Raw genomic sequence first — 20,411 nt, 5'->3', positions numbered from 1 at the left:
GTCGGCTCCTGGCCTTGTGTTGACTGATGATACTGAGCTTTTGCATCATCTCTTTCCACAGATATAGTCGAACTGATTCCTCTGAATTCCATTCCATGAGGTCCGTGTGTATAGTCGCTGGTCATGTTGTTGCAAAATGGTATTTGCAATGAAGTCATTGATCTTGCAAAATTTTACCATGTGATCTCCGTCATCGTTTCTGTCACCAGTGCCATATTTTCCAACTACCGTTGCTTCTTTGTTTCCAACTTTCTCATTCCAATCACAAATAATTATCAATGCATCTTGACTGCATGTTTGATCAATTTCAGACTGCAGAAGTTGGTAAAAATCTTAGTTTCTTCATCTTTGGCCTTAGTTGTTAGTGTGTAAATTTGAATAATAGTTACATTAACTGGTCATCCTTGTAGGCATATGGATACTATCCTATCACTGACAGCATTGTACTTCGGAATAGATCTTGAAATGTTCTTTTTGATGATGAATGCATTGCCATTCCTCTTTAATTTGTCATTTTCCGGCATAGTAGACCATATGATTGTCTGATTCAAAATGGCTAATACCACTACCAGTCCATTTCAGCTCACTAATGCCTAGAATATCAATCTGTATGTGTTCCTTTTTATTTTTGACGACTTCCAATTTTCCTAGATTCATACTTCATACATTCCACGTTCCTCTTATTAATGGGTGTCTGCAGCTGTTTCTTCTCATTTTGAGTCATGCCACATGAGCAAATGAAGGTCCTGAAAGCTTGACTCCATCCATGTTGTTAAGGTCGACTCTACTTTTGAGGAGGCAGCTCTTGCCCAGTTGTGTTTTAAGTGCCTTCCAACCTGAGGGGCTCATCTTCTGGCATTATGTCAGACAATGTTTTGCTGCTATTCATAAGGTTTTCACTGGCTAATGTTTTGGAAGTAGACTGCCAAGTCCTTCTTTCTGGTCTGCCTTAGTCTGGAAGTTCAGGTGATACCAGTCCGCCATGAATGACCCTGCAGGTGTTTGAAATACCAGTGGCAACACAGAAGTCATGACAGTACGACAAACTGAAAGACACGTGGGGGGGTTGTTAGGAAGACTGAATAAAATAATCCATGTAATATACATAGAACAATGTCGTGCACATAATAAGCAGTTTTTTAAATGGTTCCTGTTATAAACTAAAATTATGTCACCTAGTGATTAAGTAATGAGCCCTGGTGGCACAGTGGTTAAGCACTCAGCTGCTAACCAAAAGGTCAGCAGTTCAAACCCACCAGCCAGGAATTTGATGTGTCAGTCTGTGTCCATAAAGATTTACAGCCTTAGGAACGCTGTGGCAATTCTACTCTCTCCTGTTGGGTTGCTATGAGTCAGCGTCAACTTGATGGCAATGAGTTTTGGGTTTAGTGATGAAATAGTGAATAAAAGTGGGTCTCAGAGGCCTGACTCATCTGGGAGTGGGTAGTTGGACATAGTATATTCTTCAGTGCCAATATTTGGTTATCCCAGATAACCAAAGAGAGTGTGGACATGAGGGAGAGATACCGGTGACTATTGAGGTACAAAAGGACACTTTATAAAACTGATTTACTTGAACTCTTATGTACAAAATGTCTTCTTAGCTTTTTGAGAACAGTGGCCAGATTTCCATTCCCCATTTTCAAATAATACTTGGAAGGTAGTTGGTTCTCAAATGTTTCTTCAGCAAGTACCTACCACTACCTGCAAGTGTGACATACCATATGCTGCTCTGAATTGCCCATGAGCTTTTGACACAGGAGTTCTGACAGTCAGCATTTTGTTTCAGGACCTCCATTTATCCAGTATTTCTCCCTGCTCCTCTCCCCACCACACACACACACACACACACACACACACACACACACACACACTCACACTCTCTCTCTCTCTCTCTCTCTCTCGCTCTGTATATATCAAACTAACGATGGAGAGAGCATTGAGCTCATCCATGAAAACCACAGCCAGATCAGGCAGAGTTGGTGAGACTGGGAGGAACAATAACCTTTATAACCAAATCTACCTGATCACATTTTCCTGTGTCAACATGACTAAAAGAATAAATGGTAATTTGGTTTTTCCCTCCTTTCTCATTGCCCCCATCTCAATATTGAGTGACCGATAAAGCTTAAGATTTAAAAAGATCAGGGGACCACTTTTCAAACCCACTCCCTTCCCCCCAATTATATTTAATTCCTTAAATTTTTATATATCTTATCTTATCTAATCTATCTATCTATCTATCATCTATCTATCTACCTATCTATCATCTATCTATAATGTTTTGATGTGCCATATTTAGGCCAGATGACAAGACTCATTTTCCAGCTTGTACCCCATATGGAAAAGTGAATTTGAGTCATCCCAAATAAATGGAAATAAACCAACCCACTAGCTTCCTTAAGCGTTTTATCACAATGTATTTATTGAACAAAAATAACATAATAAAAATGATACATATATGAAAATGAATGAAGATTTGCAGGCTTAGAAAACAGGTGTACAAAGAGACCAATGTTCAGATTATAGTTTTATAAAACTTTAGCCAATAGCAGTTTAACACTGATCAAGTAGACATATAAAAAGGAAAAAAAAAAGTTATTTAATCTATTCTTTGGAACCTATTTTCTGACTAAAAGACTTCTATTTTTTAAAAAAAGAATGGGGTAAAATTGTCAAGGTTATAATTCAATACCTCCAGTTTTCTGTGTGGTATAGTGAATTTCTTGATCCATCCAAAATGATATTTTTTCCATTTCTAATGTATCTAGAGTATACATTTAATCAGTATTTAGAGAAAGAAAAAACAAGAATCAGATTTGTAGTCATTTGCATATTTCCAGTCAGCATTTACATTCGAAAATTATACTGAAAATATTTTTGAATGAGATTTTTACACATTAACTTTCTAGCTTCTAGAGAAGAATCTTACATTTAAGACATGTTCATTTATCTGACAAAAAAAAATTTAATGCTGTATCTTCCTCTGGTTTTTCTATCTAATACATTGTTCCGGGCCAGTCTTTATAGCTAGGCATCAGAAACAGAACTAGACTAAGCACCAATCTTTGTTCTGTTTTTAGTTAGCTGTGTGGCCATTTCTCCTATGCACCTGTCCTCATCTGTAAACAGGTGGTGGGAAGTATTCTTGAAGGCCCCATCTAGCTCTCATATTTTGTTTGCTGAATATCAGTTCCCTGGACCAGCTCCTATGAGTCAGAATTGACTCAGTGGCAATGGACCAGCTCCTTTTATTTTAGTACAGAATTATCCTGAGCCTATGAGGAGGGTGACAGTAGTGCCTATCTGTGGATGTCGGAACCGGCCCCATTGCTTTATAGTCAAAGATGAATGTTGGAATGTTTGGATTTTTCCTCTCCGTAAAGGTCACATAGCATCCCCCACCCCCCACAGATGCCCGTTTCCAATTGAAAATATCAAACTTTGCATGTATTATAACAAAATTTTAGTGTGAAAATTCAATTAATTGTTTAGCCACATTTCAATTTGGTTTCTACTACTTGTAGTTAAGGATTATACTTAACCTAATCTTGAATTTAAGAATCCCTGGTTGGTGTAGATGGTTAACACACCCAGCCGCTAACTGAAACTTTGGAATTTTGATTCTACTCAGAAGTGCCTCGGAAGAAAGGCCTATAGATCTACGTCTGAAAAATCAGGCTTGAAAACCCAGTGGAATACTGTTTTACTCTGACACACATGGGGTTTCCAGGAGTTAGAGTCAACTCAATGGCAACTAATTGGTTTAATCTTGAATTTAAAGCACTGGGCACTTTCCACTTTTCTTATGTTGCATTAGAACTTTCCTACTTCATGTACAGAACGATGCTTCTATAGAGTGGTGCCTGCTGATGTTTTGAAGGAAGAGCAAATCTGTTTCTATTATCAGTGCTCTAAGCTACAGAAAAGAATTTACTGCACAGTGTTACAAATTGTTACCTAATCAGCCAGTTCAGTTCCACAATGACGAGGTTCCTAAAGAGTTCTCTGTTTCTTTTATCAGGTTTCCTTCATCTCCACCATAAATTCAGTAATAAATACATAAAGCAAAGTGTCCTACCTCTCAATTTCCACAAGCCAGGGTATACCTATACACCTGGAGGTACTCAGTGTTACAGAATTGTTCCTTTCTTGCTTGTATTTATCACCAGTCTGGAGCCTCTTAAGTTCCAGGAGTTTAGAGAAAACCTAGCCCCTTTACTGACACAGTAAAAAAATCAAAGGGATGTGATTCTCTACGGAAAACTGGGAATAGCAGGGCTAGTTATTTGAAATAAGAACACATTAACCAAGGAAAGTCCTGGAGCATGGCTAGAGTGAACTTGATGTAGATTTTCCATCTCAAGTTTTTGTTTGGGAGGAGTATAAAAAATGCTGTAAACAGCTGGGAGGCTAGTCTTTCAAAATTCATTTTTAAAAAATGCGCTTTAGAACATTTACTTTCATGAATGTTTATTGTCTAAATATGGCTTAGTTTGTTCTTATAAAAACATCAATTGGACATTACATTTACTGAATTTCAGTCCAAAAGAGGTTCTAAGGCAATTCTTATATAATTGAAAGCACAAAAGGAAAAGTAATAAGAATATGCTTTCATCTTGCCTACTTGTGAAAAATAATGAAATTCTACTAGAGAGTTGATACTAATTTTTTGTCTTTCAAACATTCTCTTAATACTAAAAAATATATAAATCATTTACATAAAACTAACTGCGGAGGAAGGCACAGCTGGTTATAGTGTCTGTTAAGCACAGTTCAGCATATGCAGAATTACAGAGAAAACAAGCTTCACATCCTTGTTAGTTACACTGAAATCCATTCAGAAAAGTTCTTCACTGTCAACAGTGTTCGACACTTAAGAGCTAAGAGGATATTAAAAAAAAAAATTAAAGTTCATTTAATGCAAAACAGATTTTCATATATACTTGAATATAAAAAAAAAAGTTTAAAAAATGCTAACATAAATCTAGACTATCCATGTTATGAAAAGTGCAAACCAAATTAACAGAGGGTTTCACAATGTCCTTCTCATGACATAGGTAAACTAGTCCTTGAGGGCAAATTTCTTTCTTCCCTTAACGAGTCCTTAATTGCGGCCAGACGTCATCAGGATTTCTGAGAGCTGGAAGAAAGCAGGACTGGAGAAGCAGCTCTGTCCAGACTGGGGATTGGCACTGGCATGTGGCCGTTCAGCAGTGTTGGGAACTGTAGGGGATGAAAGAGTTTAAAATAATTACTGCAACTCCACTGGGAAGAATTTGGTTCTTCGCATTCCTGGACAGACCAGAGTAGATCAGTTCTCCCATCACCCCTGTGTTGGAGGCCAGTTGCCAGTCTATTTTATGGAATGAGAATTAGAAAGCCACAGCGAGGCCAGATTACATGCAGCAAACAGGACGAGGCCCAGAAAATGTCCCTACTTGCTTTATATGGCTAGGCTACTAGAAAAAATATGTATTTTATGTCGCTAAAGCATGTCCTGATACTATAGAAAAAGATGTTCAAAACTACTTAGATGCTGATCTGCCTTAAACATTAAGAAAAAAATTTCAATTTTGAAAACTGTAGATATTCTTCACGAGTCAGTTATTTCTAATACTGTATTTTGAAATTTGCCATCAGTTTTTCAAAACACTACAAAGATATTTATGAGTAACTTGAAAGTGAGAAATGTTTTCGTATTGAAAGATTAAGATGAAAGATCAAGAATATATTTTGAAGCTGAGAAATATTCTAATTAAAATGATAAGATCAAACTTATTAGATCAGTCATCAATAGCAAGACTTAATAAAATTAATTTCTGTATTTGTAATTAAGATGATAAAAGTATATGCTTTGATAACAAGTTCCAGATCTGAAAACAAATGTATCAGTGAAGACTCCCAACTGAACAGGAATATTCAAGGCCTACTTTTAGTACATGACTATTCACAATTAGTTTTTAGTGTGACATGTATGCATCAGAATGATCTCCTGGGCTGTCTTCATATTTAGTTCAGATGAGTTAAATATTAAACTTTGTTTAAACATCAAATATCAAGCTCTAGAGGTTGGCACATGTTAGAAGTACAATAAATATTTGTAGAGCAAGTAAATATATTTTTGCAATTTTCAAGTTATTTCAGTAACTGTTTTGTACCTGGCCCCTAGACAGAGTTTTGTTTTGTTTTTTTTTTTTAAGTCACTAATCCTTGCCTCATCCTAGTTTTCACTCCCTACTTATTCCTCAAGTCCAAATAAAAGCCACTAGAAACTTGAAGGAAATGCTACTATCAGGCCCGATCCCAGACCTTCTGAATTTGTTGAATTAAAATAAATACAACATTCTGAAACTCTGGGTGGGGGGAGCCCAACAATCTGTATTTTATCATAACCTCCAGGCGATTCTGCTGGACAATAACTTTGAGAACTGCTGGTCTCCAGAAGATTTTGATAATGATTCGAATCACTGTGGATATGAACCATGGTTACTTTGGGGACAATTCCTCAACTCTCATACTAAGGAAAAAGTTAATATTTAAGGAAGGGGAACCCAAAGAACTCCCAGCTATAGCATTCAAATCTCACCAAGCCCTCCACCAAAGAGATGGCAGAATTCCCAGAAAGGGGGGAAATGAGAAGCCATTCATTATTCAAATATCTATTGAACCCCTACTATCTATCATGCCCTGTGTTAGATTCTAGGATAGAGCTGGTATTGCAGTCCTTACCCCCGTGGAGCTTACTGTTGCCACACAACTCCTTTCTGCTCTACTTGTTAGTTGCCATCGAGTCAATTCTGACTCATGGTGACCCCATGTGTGCAGAGCAGAATTGCTTCATGGATTTTCAAGGCTAACCTTTCAGAAGTAGATTGCCAGACCTTACTTCCAAGGCACCTCTAGGTGGGTTTGAACTGCCAACCTTTCAGTTACTAGTCCAGCAATCAACCATTTGTGCCACCTAGGGACCAATACAAGAATACTGCTGCTTCAATGGTGAGACTTTCAGGAAATGAGGCCTTTTAGCTCTCCACCTAAAGATTAGTATTCCTAATCTAAAATTTTCCCAATACTACATTTGCTCACTGCTTTTTGCTATCTGTTTCTAGTTTTTGTTTCCCTGCCTGAGACAAAATGGTTAAGAATCAACATGTTGGCTGTGCATGACCAAAGCTCAATTTCTTGTGATGGGAACATGGGCCAGGGAAGAGAAAGAAACCCAATTACTCCAAGGATATAGTCACAGTATGACATCCTACCCCAATGTCTCTAGGAAACCAGAGAAGCAAGATAGCAATCAAAACCTTTGTACCTCCACCCTTCTCCCAAGGAGACCCTAAATCCCAGCATGCTGAGCTCCTGGCACAGAGTTGGTACTCAGCAAATACTAACCTTGACAAGCAAAGTCACCAGCTCAGAAAAGCATGAAGATCTGATCTTTTTAACACTTAGCTTTCTTAGACATCTCTTTGGGAATTCTTAGGCATCATTTATTTAATCCGTCAACAAGTAACTACTGAGCATCACTTAATGTGCTAAGAAATGTGCTAGACACTGGGGGATGCTACACTGAATAAGATGCAGGTCTGGTTTCCTGGGGTCCACAGTCCAGTGGGGGAGAGATTGCCAGATGAACAGACAGTAACAATATCGAATGGGGTGTGCTAGACTCAGCAGGAGCAAAAGAACTTAAGGCGCCTTGGGGTGAGCCACACTGCAGGGCACAGGATGCAGGGTGGAAGGGACATGGTTAGAGTTAGGTAAAGAGGGACAGGACGGTGAAGGGCTAAGAAGTTTGCACTTTATCCTGCTTCATTCCTCTTCCTAGGATCCTTTCCACTGACACTCAGATTTTCCAACAGTAGCATCTTGGTCGGTGAGTAACAATCTTTGGGTTCCAAAGAGTAAACACTGATTTCATGTGCTGCTACTGCAAGACTCTAGTGTGTGAAAGCGTAATGAATGTGCTCACCTAGCATCGGGAGCTCTACAACATAAAGCAGCTGAGTCTCAATTGTTTTTAACCAAATGTCCTGGATGCTCCTGGTTTATGGAACAAGGAACACTTGAATATGATTCATGGATTTATGCAGATACCTTTTCTGTCACAGTACGGAGAAATCACTTTTTTTTTCCAATTTATTTCAAGTGATGTTAATATTTTAAAGTCTTTTATAAAAAATAATGTTTAAAGTTTTGCCTTTTCCTTAATTGACAGTTTTCAGAGTCAATGAAAGTATCCAAAACCCTTTAGGAACCTAATTGTTCCATTTACCTGACATGAAGAAGCCATTTCTGCCTCAGTGAAAATTTCTGCCGTTGAAGGGTGTGCAAACCCCATTTATGTGACTTCCTTTGGAAACTTAATATTTTAACCATAGGGCAGAGCTCAATGTTACTTTACAGGATTTATAGGGGGAACAAATCCTTAGAAGTTCTGTATGCCAAAGGGTTCATGTCCAAATGCTCACCTGGAACAGCGTGTTTGGCCCTTGCAGCCTGGCAGGACTCAGCGGAGCAACTGGACTAAGACTACTCCAGAAATGTATGCTGGAAAGCAGCGGACTCGGGGTCAAAAGCAATCCATTTGGTGTCTGGGAAAGAAAGCAAAGAGACAATGCTTGACGTAAGTATCCTTGGCTCCCGCCACGACCTACAGCAGCAGAGTGGTTAGGTGTGCTAACAATAGGCCAAGAAAACAGCCCTTGCCATCTAAGGAACACCTGACGACTTTACTGCTGCAAGCCCGGGCCCAGTTTAATTTTACTTTTCTTAAATGCTAATTCTGTTAGCAGTTTTGTAAAGGAGAGCAGTACTGACAAGTTACCATCCCTAATCATTCTAGTGGAAAACTCAAGGTTGGAGCAACTTTTGCCAGGATGATTTATTCAACTTGTTCCCCCTCCAAATTAAAAAAGAGGATTCAATGTCCAAGCCAAACAGGATCCCACGGGTGGGCTTTATTTTTTTTCTTATCTATATATATATTTTCCCCAACATTTCTACATATACAATTCAGTGACACTGAATACATTCTTTGAATTGTGTAACCATTCTTACCCTCTTTTTCTGAGTTGTTCTTCCCCCATTAACATAAATTCACTGCCCCCTAAGGTTCCTATCTAATCTAATCGAATTGTTGTTGTCAATTTGATCCCATGTAGGTAGTTCTTAAAAGAGCATTATGCTCGTGGCAGACATTTTTTACTAGTTAAGCTAAACTATTGTTTGCTTTTAAGAAGATTTCAGGGGATATTTTTGGTTTAAGATTTAAAGATTATCTCAGGGTAATGGTTTCAGGGGTTCATCCAGCCACCAAGGCTCCAGGAAGTCTGAAGTCCATGATAATTTGAAATTCTGTTCTGCACTTTCTCCCTTTTGATCAGGATTATTCTATGGAATCTTTGATCAAAATGTTCAGTAATGGTAGCCGGGCACCATCCAGTTCTTCTGGTCTCTTGGCAGAGGAAACTGTTCACAGAGGCAATTAGCCACACATTCCGTATCCTCCTCCTATTCCTAACTCTCCTTCTTCCTCTGTTGTTCCAAACAAATAGAGACCAATTGTTGTGCCTTGGGTGGCTGCTTGCAAGCTTTTAAGACCCCAGGTGCTACACACATTCAACTAGGAGGTACTAAAGAAGCACTAAACATGTTATTAGGCCAATTAATTGGGATGTCCTATGAAACCATGACCCCAAACCTCCAAAACAAGAAACCAAATCCCATGAGGGTTTTGGTTGTATATCAACAGCCTCTGCAACTTTTTGTGTGTGTGTGTGTGGTCATTATTGTAAATATATCTATCACACAACTTTTGCCAGTTCAACTTTTTATAGCTGTACAACTTACTGGCAATTACAATGATCAGTTTTGTAACCCTACCCTTAACACAATATTTCCATCACCATTAACCCTCCTTCCCCCCTCCCTCTCACACCTGGTAATCATAAAAAACTTTGTTCTCTCTACATTTGCCTTCTTTTTTGTCTTTTTGTATAAGTGAGGTCACACAATATTTGTCCTTTTGTGATTATTTCACTCAGCATAATGTCTTCCAGCTCCATCCATATTTAGCATGCATTTTAGCATCCATATTTAGCAAGATTGCATTTATCCTACTGGCTGAATAGTATTCCATTGTATGTATGAGCCACACTTTGTTTACCCATTCATCTACTGATGGGCATTTAGGTTGTTTCCGCCTTTTGGCTATTGTGAATAGTGCTGCAACGAACACTGCTCTACAAGTCTCTATTTGAGTCTCCGCTTTCAAGTCTTTTGGGTATATACCTAGAAGTGGAATTGCTGGGTCATATGGTAGTTCTATGTTTAGTTTTTTCAGGAACTGACACACTATTTTCCATAACGGCTACTATTTTGCATTTCCACCAGCAATGGGTAAGGGTTCCAATTTCCCCACATCCTCGCCAACATATGCTATTTTCTACCCCCCCCACCTTTTTTTTTAGTCTTAGCCATCCTAGTGGAGTAAAATGGTATCTCATTGTGGTTTTGATTTGCATCTCTGAGATGGCTAATGACGCTGAGCATCTTTTCATGTGTTTGGTGGCCATTTCTGTGTTCTTATCTATGTTATCTTATTTTTCTACAGCAAACATTCATTACTTGGGTTACACATGCACACACACATTTTAAAGGCCTCCCAAGCTTCACTTTCCCTATCAATGACCCTTTAATACGTTAGGATCTGCTACTGAAATACCCTGCAACAGCTTCCTCAGAAGCTCTTAACTGACTCTTCCCGATTTCACTCCAGACATGGGTGGAAGAGAAATCATCTCCCTGGCAATGGTTTAAAAAACAATCCTTTCTTGTCAGATTGGGTGTAAAGCCAAAAGTCTGGATTTCCCACAAGAGTGCCAAGGATTGCATTTGCTTGCACACACACATTAGGAGTCCCGGCCTGCAAGGCAGCTAGAGAGCAGAAGAAACGACCAGTCCCAACTGGTAAATCTTTGTGGCTTTTGTTCTCAGCGGAAGCAAGCTCCCTGGCCCAGGGTGGTTTTGCAACTCTGGTGACTGGAAGGAGCCCTCAGTGGTTTTGTGATGTCAGTAAGGTGCTTCGTATAAGAAGAACCACAGCAAAGGCACCAGCATTTCAGATTGCATCATGCTGGATGCTAAAATGTTATTTTTTTTCCTAGAATTGGCCTCAGTAGCTTCATTAATTATCAAGAGCATTTGGCTTAAATCTCAACTGAAACGTCTGCTCTGTTTAGCAGAATGGAGACAAACATCCAAAGGTTCTCAAGCTGTGAAGCTGCTGAAAAGTAAACTATACAATGTTATTTAAGTCTTTGGTTCCATTTCCTACATATTGAGTGACCAATAAATACACGTTTTGAATAAGTTTCACATTGTTTTAGTCCAAGGCAATTTCTCAGGTGTATGACGCCATCTGGTTTAACGGTTAAGGATTAACGGTCAAGCGTAGGCTCTGCCAGGGTTTCAATTTCAGAACTACTATTTCCTAGCTATGTAACCTTGGGCAAGTTACCTAACTGCTCTATGCCTCAGTTTCTGATCTGTAAAATGGGTAGAATAAAAATGCCTACATTACAGTGTTGTCAGGAAGATTAAATAATCTATGTACACCTTCTTAATATGTGCCTGGCCCATAGCAAATGTTCAACAAGTGTCAGATGTTGCAATCACTCTAAGTACTTAATGAATGTTTTTGAATGAAGAGATGAATTAGTAATTACAGATAGTCCCTGACTTTAGACATATTCAGGTTATGACAAATCACTTTTACAGCCGACCTTTTTTTTTGTACATCTTATTAGCATTAGTAATATGTACTACATACAGTGTTGCAATGCATAATTTGCTGATGCCATCATATCTGTAAGTTTGTGTATATAATGTTTCCAACCTCCAAAGACAAAGATTGGATTTATAAAGATACTGATAATAAAAGACAATAATAATGAAAATTAAAAAAAAAAAAGAAAGGTATTCTCTTTACATCAGAACTGATTTATGATGAGGTCACTAGAACAGAACCCTGTGATAAGGCAGGGACTAACCTGTAATTGAAAGTGTACCTGACGTCAGGAGCTCTGGTGGTACAATGGTTAAGTGCTTAGCTGCTAACCAAAAGGTTGGCGGTTCGAGCCACTGGCTGCTCTGTGAGAGAAAAGACCTGACAATTTGCTCCTGTAAGGATTACTGCCTAGGAAACCCTATGGGGCAGTTCTATCCTGTTCTATATAGGATTGCTATGTGTTGGAAGAGACTCAACAGCATACAACAACAACCTGACGTACTTACTAAATGTATTTCATCTATTCTTGGGAGAAATTCTGAACTGTATATGAAAAGTACTTATATGCTCTGAAACAAGCCCCCGCCAGTCAGTCAGCACTTCAAGGCTCTTCTCAGTTGTGTCAGGCTCAAACCCCACAAGCTCAGGTGATCTGAGGACTAATATTTGCATGCTACTCTGGAGCCAGGCTTCAACCACAATGTGGCACATTAACATTTAACCACCAGTGTGTTCCTGGCCTCTCAGTTTACCTGTCAATGACAGCCTCAAAGCTCAAAAGAGACGATGAGTATTTTCTAAACCACGAAACATAGCTATTTTTCTCTTATCCATGGCCATAAATACACATTCCTAGTCAGAATCAACTCAACAGCACCGGGTTTGGGTTTTTTTTTGGGGGGGGCAATGTATAGTAAGTAGTATTTATACTTCCACGTTCTAAAATCTGTACCCGTGTCTGCATTTGAGATGTTTGCACATTTAGTTTCTATGGGATACAGGATGTACTCAGAATACAGTAGCCTTCTGTTTCTCATGGCTAATATGTTTGAAATGTCTTCTATAATACATGCAAATAAATATTGTGAAATGACTTCATTCGCTCCTCTCCCTCCCATCCCTGTTCTCCCTGAAGCTCCTGTGGCCTGAAAGAAAGAGCTATTTGGTTGCTTTTTTAAGGAAAATTCCTGTAAAGCCTGGCCTGGGTTATCTCAGGTATAGTGTGAGCTTTCATTGCCTCTCTCCACAGTTCCTGGAGTCAGGCAGGGTGGGCTGGGCCTCAGGTGTAGGGGTTAAAGAAACAAGCCACAAGCAAAAGCTGAGCTTCCTGTTCTTTCACCAAAGAACGTCTCAGCTTGAAGTCTCAGCAATGGGCCCTTCTGAACTGCAGACAGGGAGCTCCTGATCCCAATCAGCTGCCGGGAAGAGGATGCCCTCAGACCCAAGGGCAATGGATGTTCATTTCCCAGGGGAAAGACCCTCCTACCAGAATCTTATTTTCATCTTGCTCTTTGTCATTTGAGGGAGCCCTTCTGGTACAATGGTTAAGTGGATGGCTGCTACCCAAAAGGTCAGCTCTTTGAGCTTACAAGTGGTTCCATGGGAGAAAAGACCTGGTGATCTGCTCCCATGAAGGTTAAAGCCTAGGAATCCCTATGGGGTAGTTCTACTCTGTCATATAGGGTCTACTCAAAGGCACACAACAACAACCCTGTCAGTTCCTCCACTTAGTATCAAGTCTTCTAAAAAGTCTACACCATGGAGCTAAACCAGGTAAGCTGGTGCTGCCTGGACGTACCCCTCCCCTACCCCCTGCCCCGCCGTGTCCTTTCTCTTGTGTGAATCATGCCCACCCCCTTGACTTCTTCCTCTTTACTACCCCTGCCCACTGAAATGCCAGCTCCTCAAAGGAGACTATCCTGATAGTCTCTGGACTAGCCCCTTCAACCAGATGGGATTTCTCTTTTTTTCTGAGTCCTCATAACCCTTTGTAACCATTTTTTTTTTTTTCATAACATTTAATATTCCCTGCCTCATATCATGGTATTTTGCATATTTTTCTTAAACCTCTTTGCATAGTCATTGGGGTATCTCGCTCATCTTTATTCCGCCCGTAGCACCTAGCTCATAAATTCTTGATAAGCTGAACTGAACTGCAACTCTAGGCTGCCTCGCTTATTGCCTATTGGACCTCTCCACCTGGAATGTCTCTTTCTTACAAGTCTTCCATTTCTGTCAATAGTACCACCATTATCTAGCCACTCAATAAATATGACTGAGTGTACAGATGTCTCAGGTGCAAGAGATACGATGATAAAACAAGGCGTGATCCCTATACTCAAAGCCCTGTCTACCACCCAGGTGACAGTCCTGGTCACTGAGATGTAAAATGTCTTCCACCTCACCCAAAAGCTAAGCATGGCCTGTGGATCCCTCCTGGAAATGACTCTCCTGTATACGCACTTCTTTCTGTGCCTGCAGTACACATGTCCCTAGCACCTTTCATATGGAATTCTGCAATAACCACCTAAACCAGTCTACCTGCCTCTTGTTTCTGTCCCAATCTTTTCTGCACACTGTTGTCACTAAGGCAATCATCCTAAGATACTATGGGCAATCAAACTTGTTTCATGGTTTCAGAAGAAAAAAAAAGTGCAACCGCCTTAGCCACAATTCTAGGTCCTTCCACAATCTGGTTTCATACACCTCCTAATTTCCCTATGTGAACCCTCCTACTTTGCTTGATACTTCCTATGCTTATCTAACATACTTAGAGAACCAGAGAATTCCAACCTACTAGTCCTTTAACAAAGGGCGGTAGTGGTTTGATGGTAAAATTCTCACCTTCCGTGCAGAAGACCCAGGTTCCATTCTCGGCCAAGACACCCCGTGCACAGCCACCACCCATCTGTCAGTGAAGGCTTGTGCCCTCCTATGATACTGAACAGGTTTCAGTGGAGCTTCCAGACTAAGATAGTCCAGAAGAAAAGACTTGGAGATCTACTTCCAAAAATAAGCCAGTGAAAACCCAGTAGATCACAACCAGTCATGGGGATGGCACAGGAATGGGCAGTGTTTGGGGTTGCCATGAGTTGGGGGCTGACTCAACTACTAATACTATAGTATTAGTAGTTTCCTATCAAAACAAGTCTAAATTCCTCAGTCAGCTTTTAGAGTCCTCTATAATTTCACACTGCCCTGAATTATATATTGCCCCTTATTCTTTACCTGCTAGACAGCAAGCTGTAAACTCATATGAGAGTAGGAACTATGTCTATATTGCTCACCTCTGTATCCGCAGGTGCCTAGTAAGTGCCTAGCAAATGGTAGGTGTTCAATGACTATCTCCTAAATGAATTAACAAATGGTACAAAAAAAAAAAAAAACTTGTTCCCATCGAGTTGATTCCAACTCATAGAAATGGTAAGTAGTCATTTGTGTGACTAAAAAGGATATTGATAAACTGATCAACAGGAAGTTATTGGCCAATTACTTGATTGAGATACTGGTTAAGTCACTCAAGCTTTAGAAGTAAGAAAAAAAAAAAAAAAAAACCATTGCTGTCAAGCCAATTCCAACTCATAGTAACCCTATAGGACAGAGTAGAACTGCCCCATGGGGTTTCCACGGAGCGACTGGTGGGTTTGAATTGCCAATCTTTTGGTTAGCAGCCATAGCTCTTAACCATTGCACCACCAGGGCCCCTTTGGAAAGTAAAGGAGACAAAATTGGGATGCCCATTCAGCAAACTGTACCAACAAACATCTCTAGTCTTAATCTCCCCAGCATAAAGCCTACAGAATCCATGACAATACCACCTTGGGGTTAAAAGAAAATCTTCAAAAGGTGACTATGAATCTGTGGAAACTCCTGAAGTCACCTGAATTCAAGTTCAAGCATGGTTTTAGGGACTTTAAAAAGGAAATGAAATCCCACAGAAGTTGTTTGTGTAGCACTGAATGGACTGATTTTAAAGAAAACCAAACCAATTGCGGTCAGGACAACTCAGACTCATGGCAACCACACACGTGTCAAAACAGAACCGTGCTCCACAGGGTTTTCAGTGACTTTTTTCAAAAGTAGATCACCAGGCCTTTTTTCTAAGAAGCCTCTGGGTAGACTTTTTCAGTTAGTAGCAAGTATGTTAACCATTTGCACCACCCAGGGACTTGCTGATCTTAAGGAAAGGGGGACAAAATAGAGAATTCCATACAGGCCCAGTATAAGCACAGCAAGTAATGGGGCAGGGGGGAAGGAATAGGAGCAGAAGAACACAAGGGGCTGATTCATGGAGGATCAAAGCAAAGGGAAAGGCAAGGGGAGAGGAGACGGGCCCCAGGGTGGAAAGATGGAGGGTACTACTGTGCTGTGTTTCTTTCAGGCAACACAGAGCTGGGGGTACCAAGAGCCTTCTGCTGGAGTGTCAACAAGTCACATGAAACTCAACCAGTGACATACTTCTACTGCAAAGAGCTCCTGAGGGACACCCTCTCCCCTGTAGGAATGGTTGTGGTGGAGGGAGCTGCAAGCTGAACTGGGGAAGAGTGGTACAGAGGTGGGGTAAGCGCGGGAACAGAGTGGGATCACCCCCAGCAGACAAAACACAAATAACTTTTTCCCTTTGGTGGTATAATGGCAAAGGGACTAAAAAATGAGAACCCATCCCAGATCTGGAATAGGATGCAGTAACACCCTTCTACTTTATTCCACATTCCCACGTGATGACTTTGGCTCCAAGTTGTTACATCACCCAGGACATGAAGGAAGAAGGTTCTAACATGTTATTCCTCAGCAGACTGTCTCTGCTCAATTAGCACTAATCCAAGGCCACTGCTAATAAAACATCCTGAGGCCTGCATACTCAGACTCTGATGGCGAGTTCATGTCCAGGTGCTGGCACGCATCTGAGTTCTGCATCTTGAGCATCACACTCGAGATGAACCGAGGTTTTGACATAAATGAAGGGAATGTCCTATGCCAGCCTCAGATTCTTAATTATCCACACATTGTTAAGAGATGAGGAGGGAGAAGCTGGCTGGTTAGCTCAGCTCATTAGAGCATGGTGCTAATAAAGCCAAGGCCACAGGTTCAATCCCCATATGGGCCACTTTCTCTTTCAAATAGTCAACAATTTCTTTAAAACAAAGATGAGAAGGTAAAGGGGCAGGGAGACTAGATTAACAGAAATGGGACAACCAGAACAGGATTAATGAGTATGTTCACCCATTGTGAAAACTAATGCCACTGAACAATTTGTATAGAAATTGTTGAATGGGAGCCCAATCTGCTGTGTAAATTTTCACCAAAAACACAATAAAATATTATTTAAAAAGAGAGAGAGAGAGAGAGAGAACCGAGGACAGAGAGACTGTACAGAAGAGGCAAATGGAAGGAAGAAGGACAGATGATACCAACATGCAAAAGACACAGAGAATCAGAAGTTCTAGCTGGCACCATTTGCTGTCCATGGCACCTGGCTAGGAACCAGGAGGGTTTCACATCCTGACTCCTCCTCCTCTGTCTCAGTTTCTGCGACTCGTGCCATCAATGATAGCATCCTTGCTTTTCTCTAAAAAAACACCCTGTTGCTTTTCTCTAGCAAGAGTCAAATATGACCTCGCTGGCCAAGTTCCGACTGGATCACTCCTTGGCGCCTAGTTGCCTTTTTTAGTCAGTTTCTTCAGCTCCTCACGGTTCCATGATTGAGGGGTGTTTGAGTGATCATCGTATCTGTCTACATTAACAATCTTTGATTATGAATTAAAAACTTCTCTAAAAGACAAGAGTAATCTCTCAAATACGCTTTGTGCAGGTAGGGCCTAGCAGATTAACACAAGTGTTTTCGATGGGAGAGGTGGTTGGGGGGCGTGGTGGGTAGCTGATGGTTTTTGTTTGGTTTTTTAATTATACTGTGGTAAAATGGAGCCCTGGGGGCACAGCAGTTAAGAGCTCAGGCTGCTAACCAAAAGGCTGGCAGTTAGAATCCACCAGCAGCTCCTTGGAAACCCGAAGGGGCAGTTCTACTCTGTCATATAGGGTTGCTATGCGTCAGAATCAACTCGACAGCAAACAGGTTTGGTTTGTAGTCAAATATACATATAACATGAAAGTTGACATTTTAACCATTTTTATGTGTACAATTTTAAGTGTACAATTCAGCGACATTAATTACATTTACCATGTTGTGCAACCATCACCACTATCCATTTCCAAAAGCTTTTCATCCCTCCAAACAGAAACTCAGTACCCCTTCAACAATACCTTCCCATCCCCCGCCCTCCCTCCAACCCCTGGTAGCCACAAATAAACTTCTGTCTCTCTGCATTTGATGGCGACTTTTCTTAAGCACATCATGTTGTGGAGCTCAGTTTCTAATCTGAATTTGGGCCGACACAAAGCTCGTGGTTTAATGAGGTTCCCAGAGGGAATTGTAACCACATGACACTGGTCATGCCAAACAAAAATAAAAAATAAAAAACCAGTTGCCATCGAGTCAATTCTGACTCATGGCGACCCCATGTGTGTCAGAGTCGAACTGTGCTCCATATGGGTTTTAATGGCTGATTTTTTTTTCCAGAAGTAGGTCACTAGGCCTTCTGCAGCACATCTGGGTGGATTCAAACCTCCAACTTTTGGTTAGCAATCAAGTGTTTAACTGTGCCACCCAAGGACTCTCAAGACGCTCTTAATTCTACTCTTCTTCCTCCATGTTTCTAGCTGAAGATAACGGACCTTGGGAGTTTCATTTTCAAGGTATCACTGTATTACAGCACGCTTCCCATCACCTCTAAAGCCAACCATTAGGAAAAGCTTATAGGAGGTCCCCACAGGTAACCAAATGTTCGTGTGCAAACAGTATCATACTGCACACGGCACACCCCATAGAGGACGCTAGGGTTGCTGTGACAAAAAGGAAGCAACAATGTAGGAGGGAAACAAACGAGTTGCGAGAGTGAGGCATGGCTGCCTGTGGGAGATGCCCCCTTCAGGGGGAGAGAAACCCCCCAGAGTGCACCTAAGAGGGAACAGAAGCCTGTCACTCCCATGGCCTGGGGGCAGTTTCAGGGATCCTCCAGCTCATGCCTCAGGCTGAGGCTGAGAGGAGTTCAGTAGAATGGCTGGTTGTTGAAAGAGGCTGTACCCTTCAAAGGATGCTGTTTCTGACTGTCCACTGGTGGGAGAAATATGGGATTGATGGCTCATTTTATGGCATACTGTATTATCCTATGTTGACTTTATATATATATATATATTAACCCTCTGAAGCAGCTCCTGGGAGGTGGAATGTCAGAGAATCCAAATCCTACATTAACTCCAAATCAGTTGCCATCGAGTCAATTCTGACTCATGGCGACCCCACGTGTGTCATAGTAGGACTGTTCTCCACAGGGTTTTCAATGACTGTAATCTCACACAAATAGATCACCAGGCCTTTCTTCTGCAGTGCTGCTGGGTGGACTCAACACTCCAACCTTCATTTAGCAGCTGATAGGGTTAGGGTTAACCATTTGCACCATCAAGGGGTTCCTACCTTGACTGCAGGCCTACCCTAATCCTAAACGACCTGAGGCTCTAGTCTGAGGTCAAGATAAAACAGCCTGAATATCCTCGCTGTTAAGGAAACCACCTGGGTGAAATCAGCCAGAGAATTGGGTTTTGAATACCAGACCCCCAATCCTGACCTTTCTCTTCTCTCTGGTTTCTCCCTCATTACCTCTTTTCTCCCTCCCTCTCTGCCAACCATGGCCAAGCCAGGTGCAGGCTGACACTCCTGGAATGTGAGGGAATCTCAAGGTGGGGTTTAAGTTCTGGGGTACTGGCTTCTCACAAACACAGCATGATTCCCTGAGCTCTGAACAGGTTTAAAGCACTCATATGCCCTCCCTCCTTTGGTCCTAGGCTCTCTCTTGGCCCTGGCCACCCTACTTCTACTCCCCTGCCCTCGGGAAGCCCTAGTCTCATTTCTTGGATTTCCTCATCCTAACTCAAACCTCAGGGCCTCATCCTCCCAACTTTGCTGAGGACCATGTACTCTCGTCTGCCTAAAGCACGATGAAAAGCATCCTGGCTTTCCTATGCTTTCCCCTCTCTGCTTTTAGGTCATTCTAGTAGGTTCTGTCCTGAGGTCTTGAGCTTTGTGTCCATTCATTTGCAGACACCCTCTAACCGAGTCTCCTATTAAGTTCCCTCCTCCCCTCAGCCCAGCCATACCTTCCCTCAGCCCCACTGAGGGGCTGTTGTTAGGTGCCGTTGAGTCAATTTTTGACTCACAGTGACCCCCTGTGATGGAGCAGAATTGCCTCTTAAGGTTTCCTAGGCTGTAATCTTTACGGAAGCAGATCACCGTGTCTTCCTCCTTTGGAGCTGCTAGTTGGGTTGACACCGCCAACTTTTTGGTAGCAGCTGAGTGCTTAACTATTGTACCACCTGGGCTACTTCACAGTATCTAGTCTAACACCACACAGCAAGCCAGAGGAAATTTCCTCTGAGCCGACTACAGGGTTCAGAAAAGGTAATACAGCCTGGTAGAGAAAGCAGGTACTGAAATCAGAGTTGGCTTTGGCCCGGCTTTAGGCCTTGCTAAACCTTATAGTTGTAAACACAAAGGAGGTTAGGG

The 20,411-nt window shown here is 41.3% G+C and overlaps 1 protein-coding gene across 1 annotated transcript in view; it reads right to left on the bottom strand.

Annotated features, from left to right (window-relative positions):
• Positions 1–3,202: 3,202 nt before the first annotated feature.
• The window catches only part of ELK3 (ETS transcription factor ELK3), an 82,515-nt gene continuing 65,306 nt past the window's right edge, over positions 3,203–20,411 (bottom strand). Inside the window, exons 4-5 of the mRNA XM_049884119.1 lie at positions 8,475–8,597; positions 3,203–5,226 (exon numbers count right to left, since the gene is read on the bottom strand). Of these exons, the coding sequence (XP_049740076.1) occupies positions 5,128–5,226; positions 8,475–8,597 (222 nt within the window). The 3' untranslated portion in view covers positions 3,203–5,127. The remainder of the gene's footprint in view (positions 5,227–8,474; positions 8,598–20,411) is intronic.

This window comes from Elephas maximus, chromosome 4 (genome assembly GCF_024166365.1).
Source record: "Elephas maximus indicus isolate mEleMax1 chromosome 4, mEleMax1 primary haplotype, whole genome shotgun sequence".
Lineage (NCBI taxonomy): Eukaryota > Metazoa > Chordata > Mammalia > Proboscidea > Elephantidae > Elephas > Elephas maximus.
This window is presented reverse-complemented; position numbering and strand designations above follow the sequence as displayed.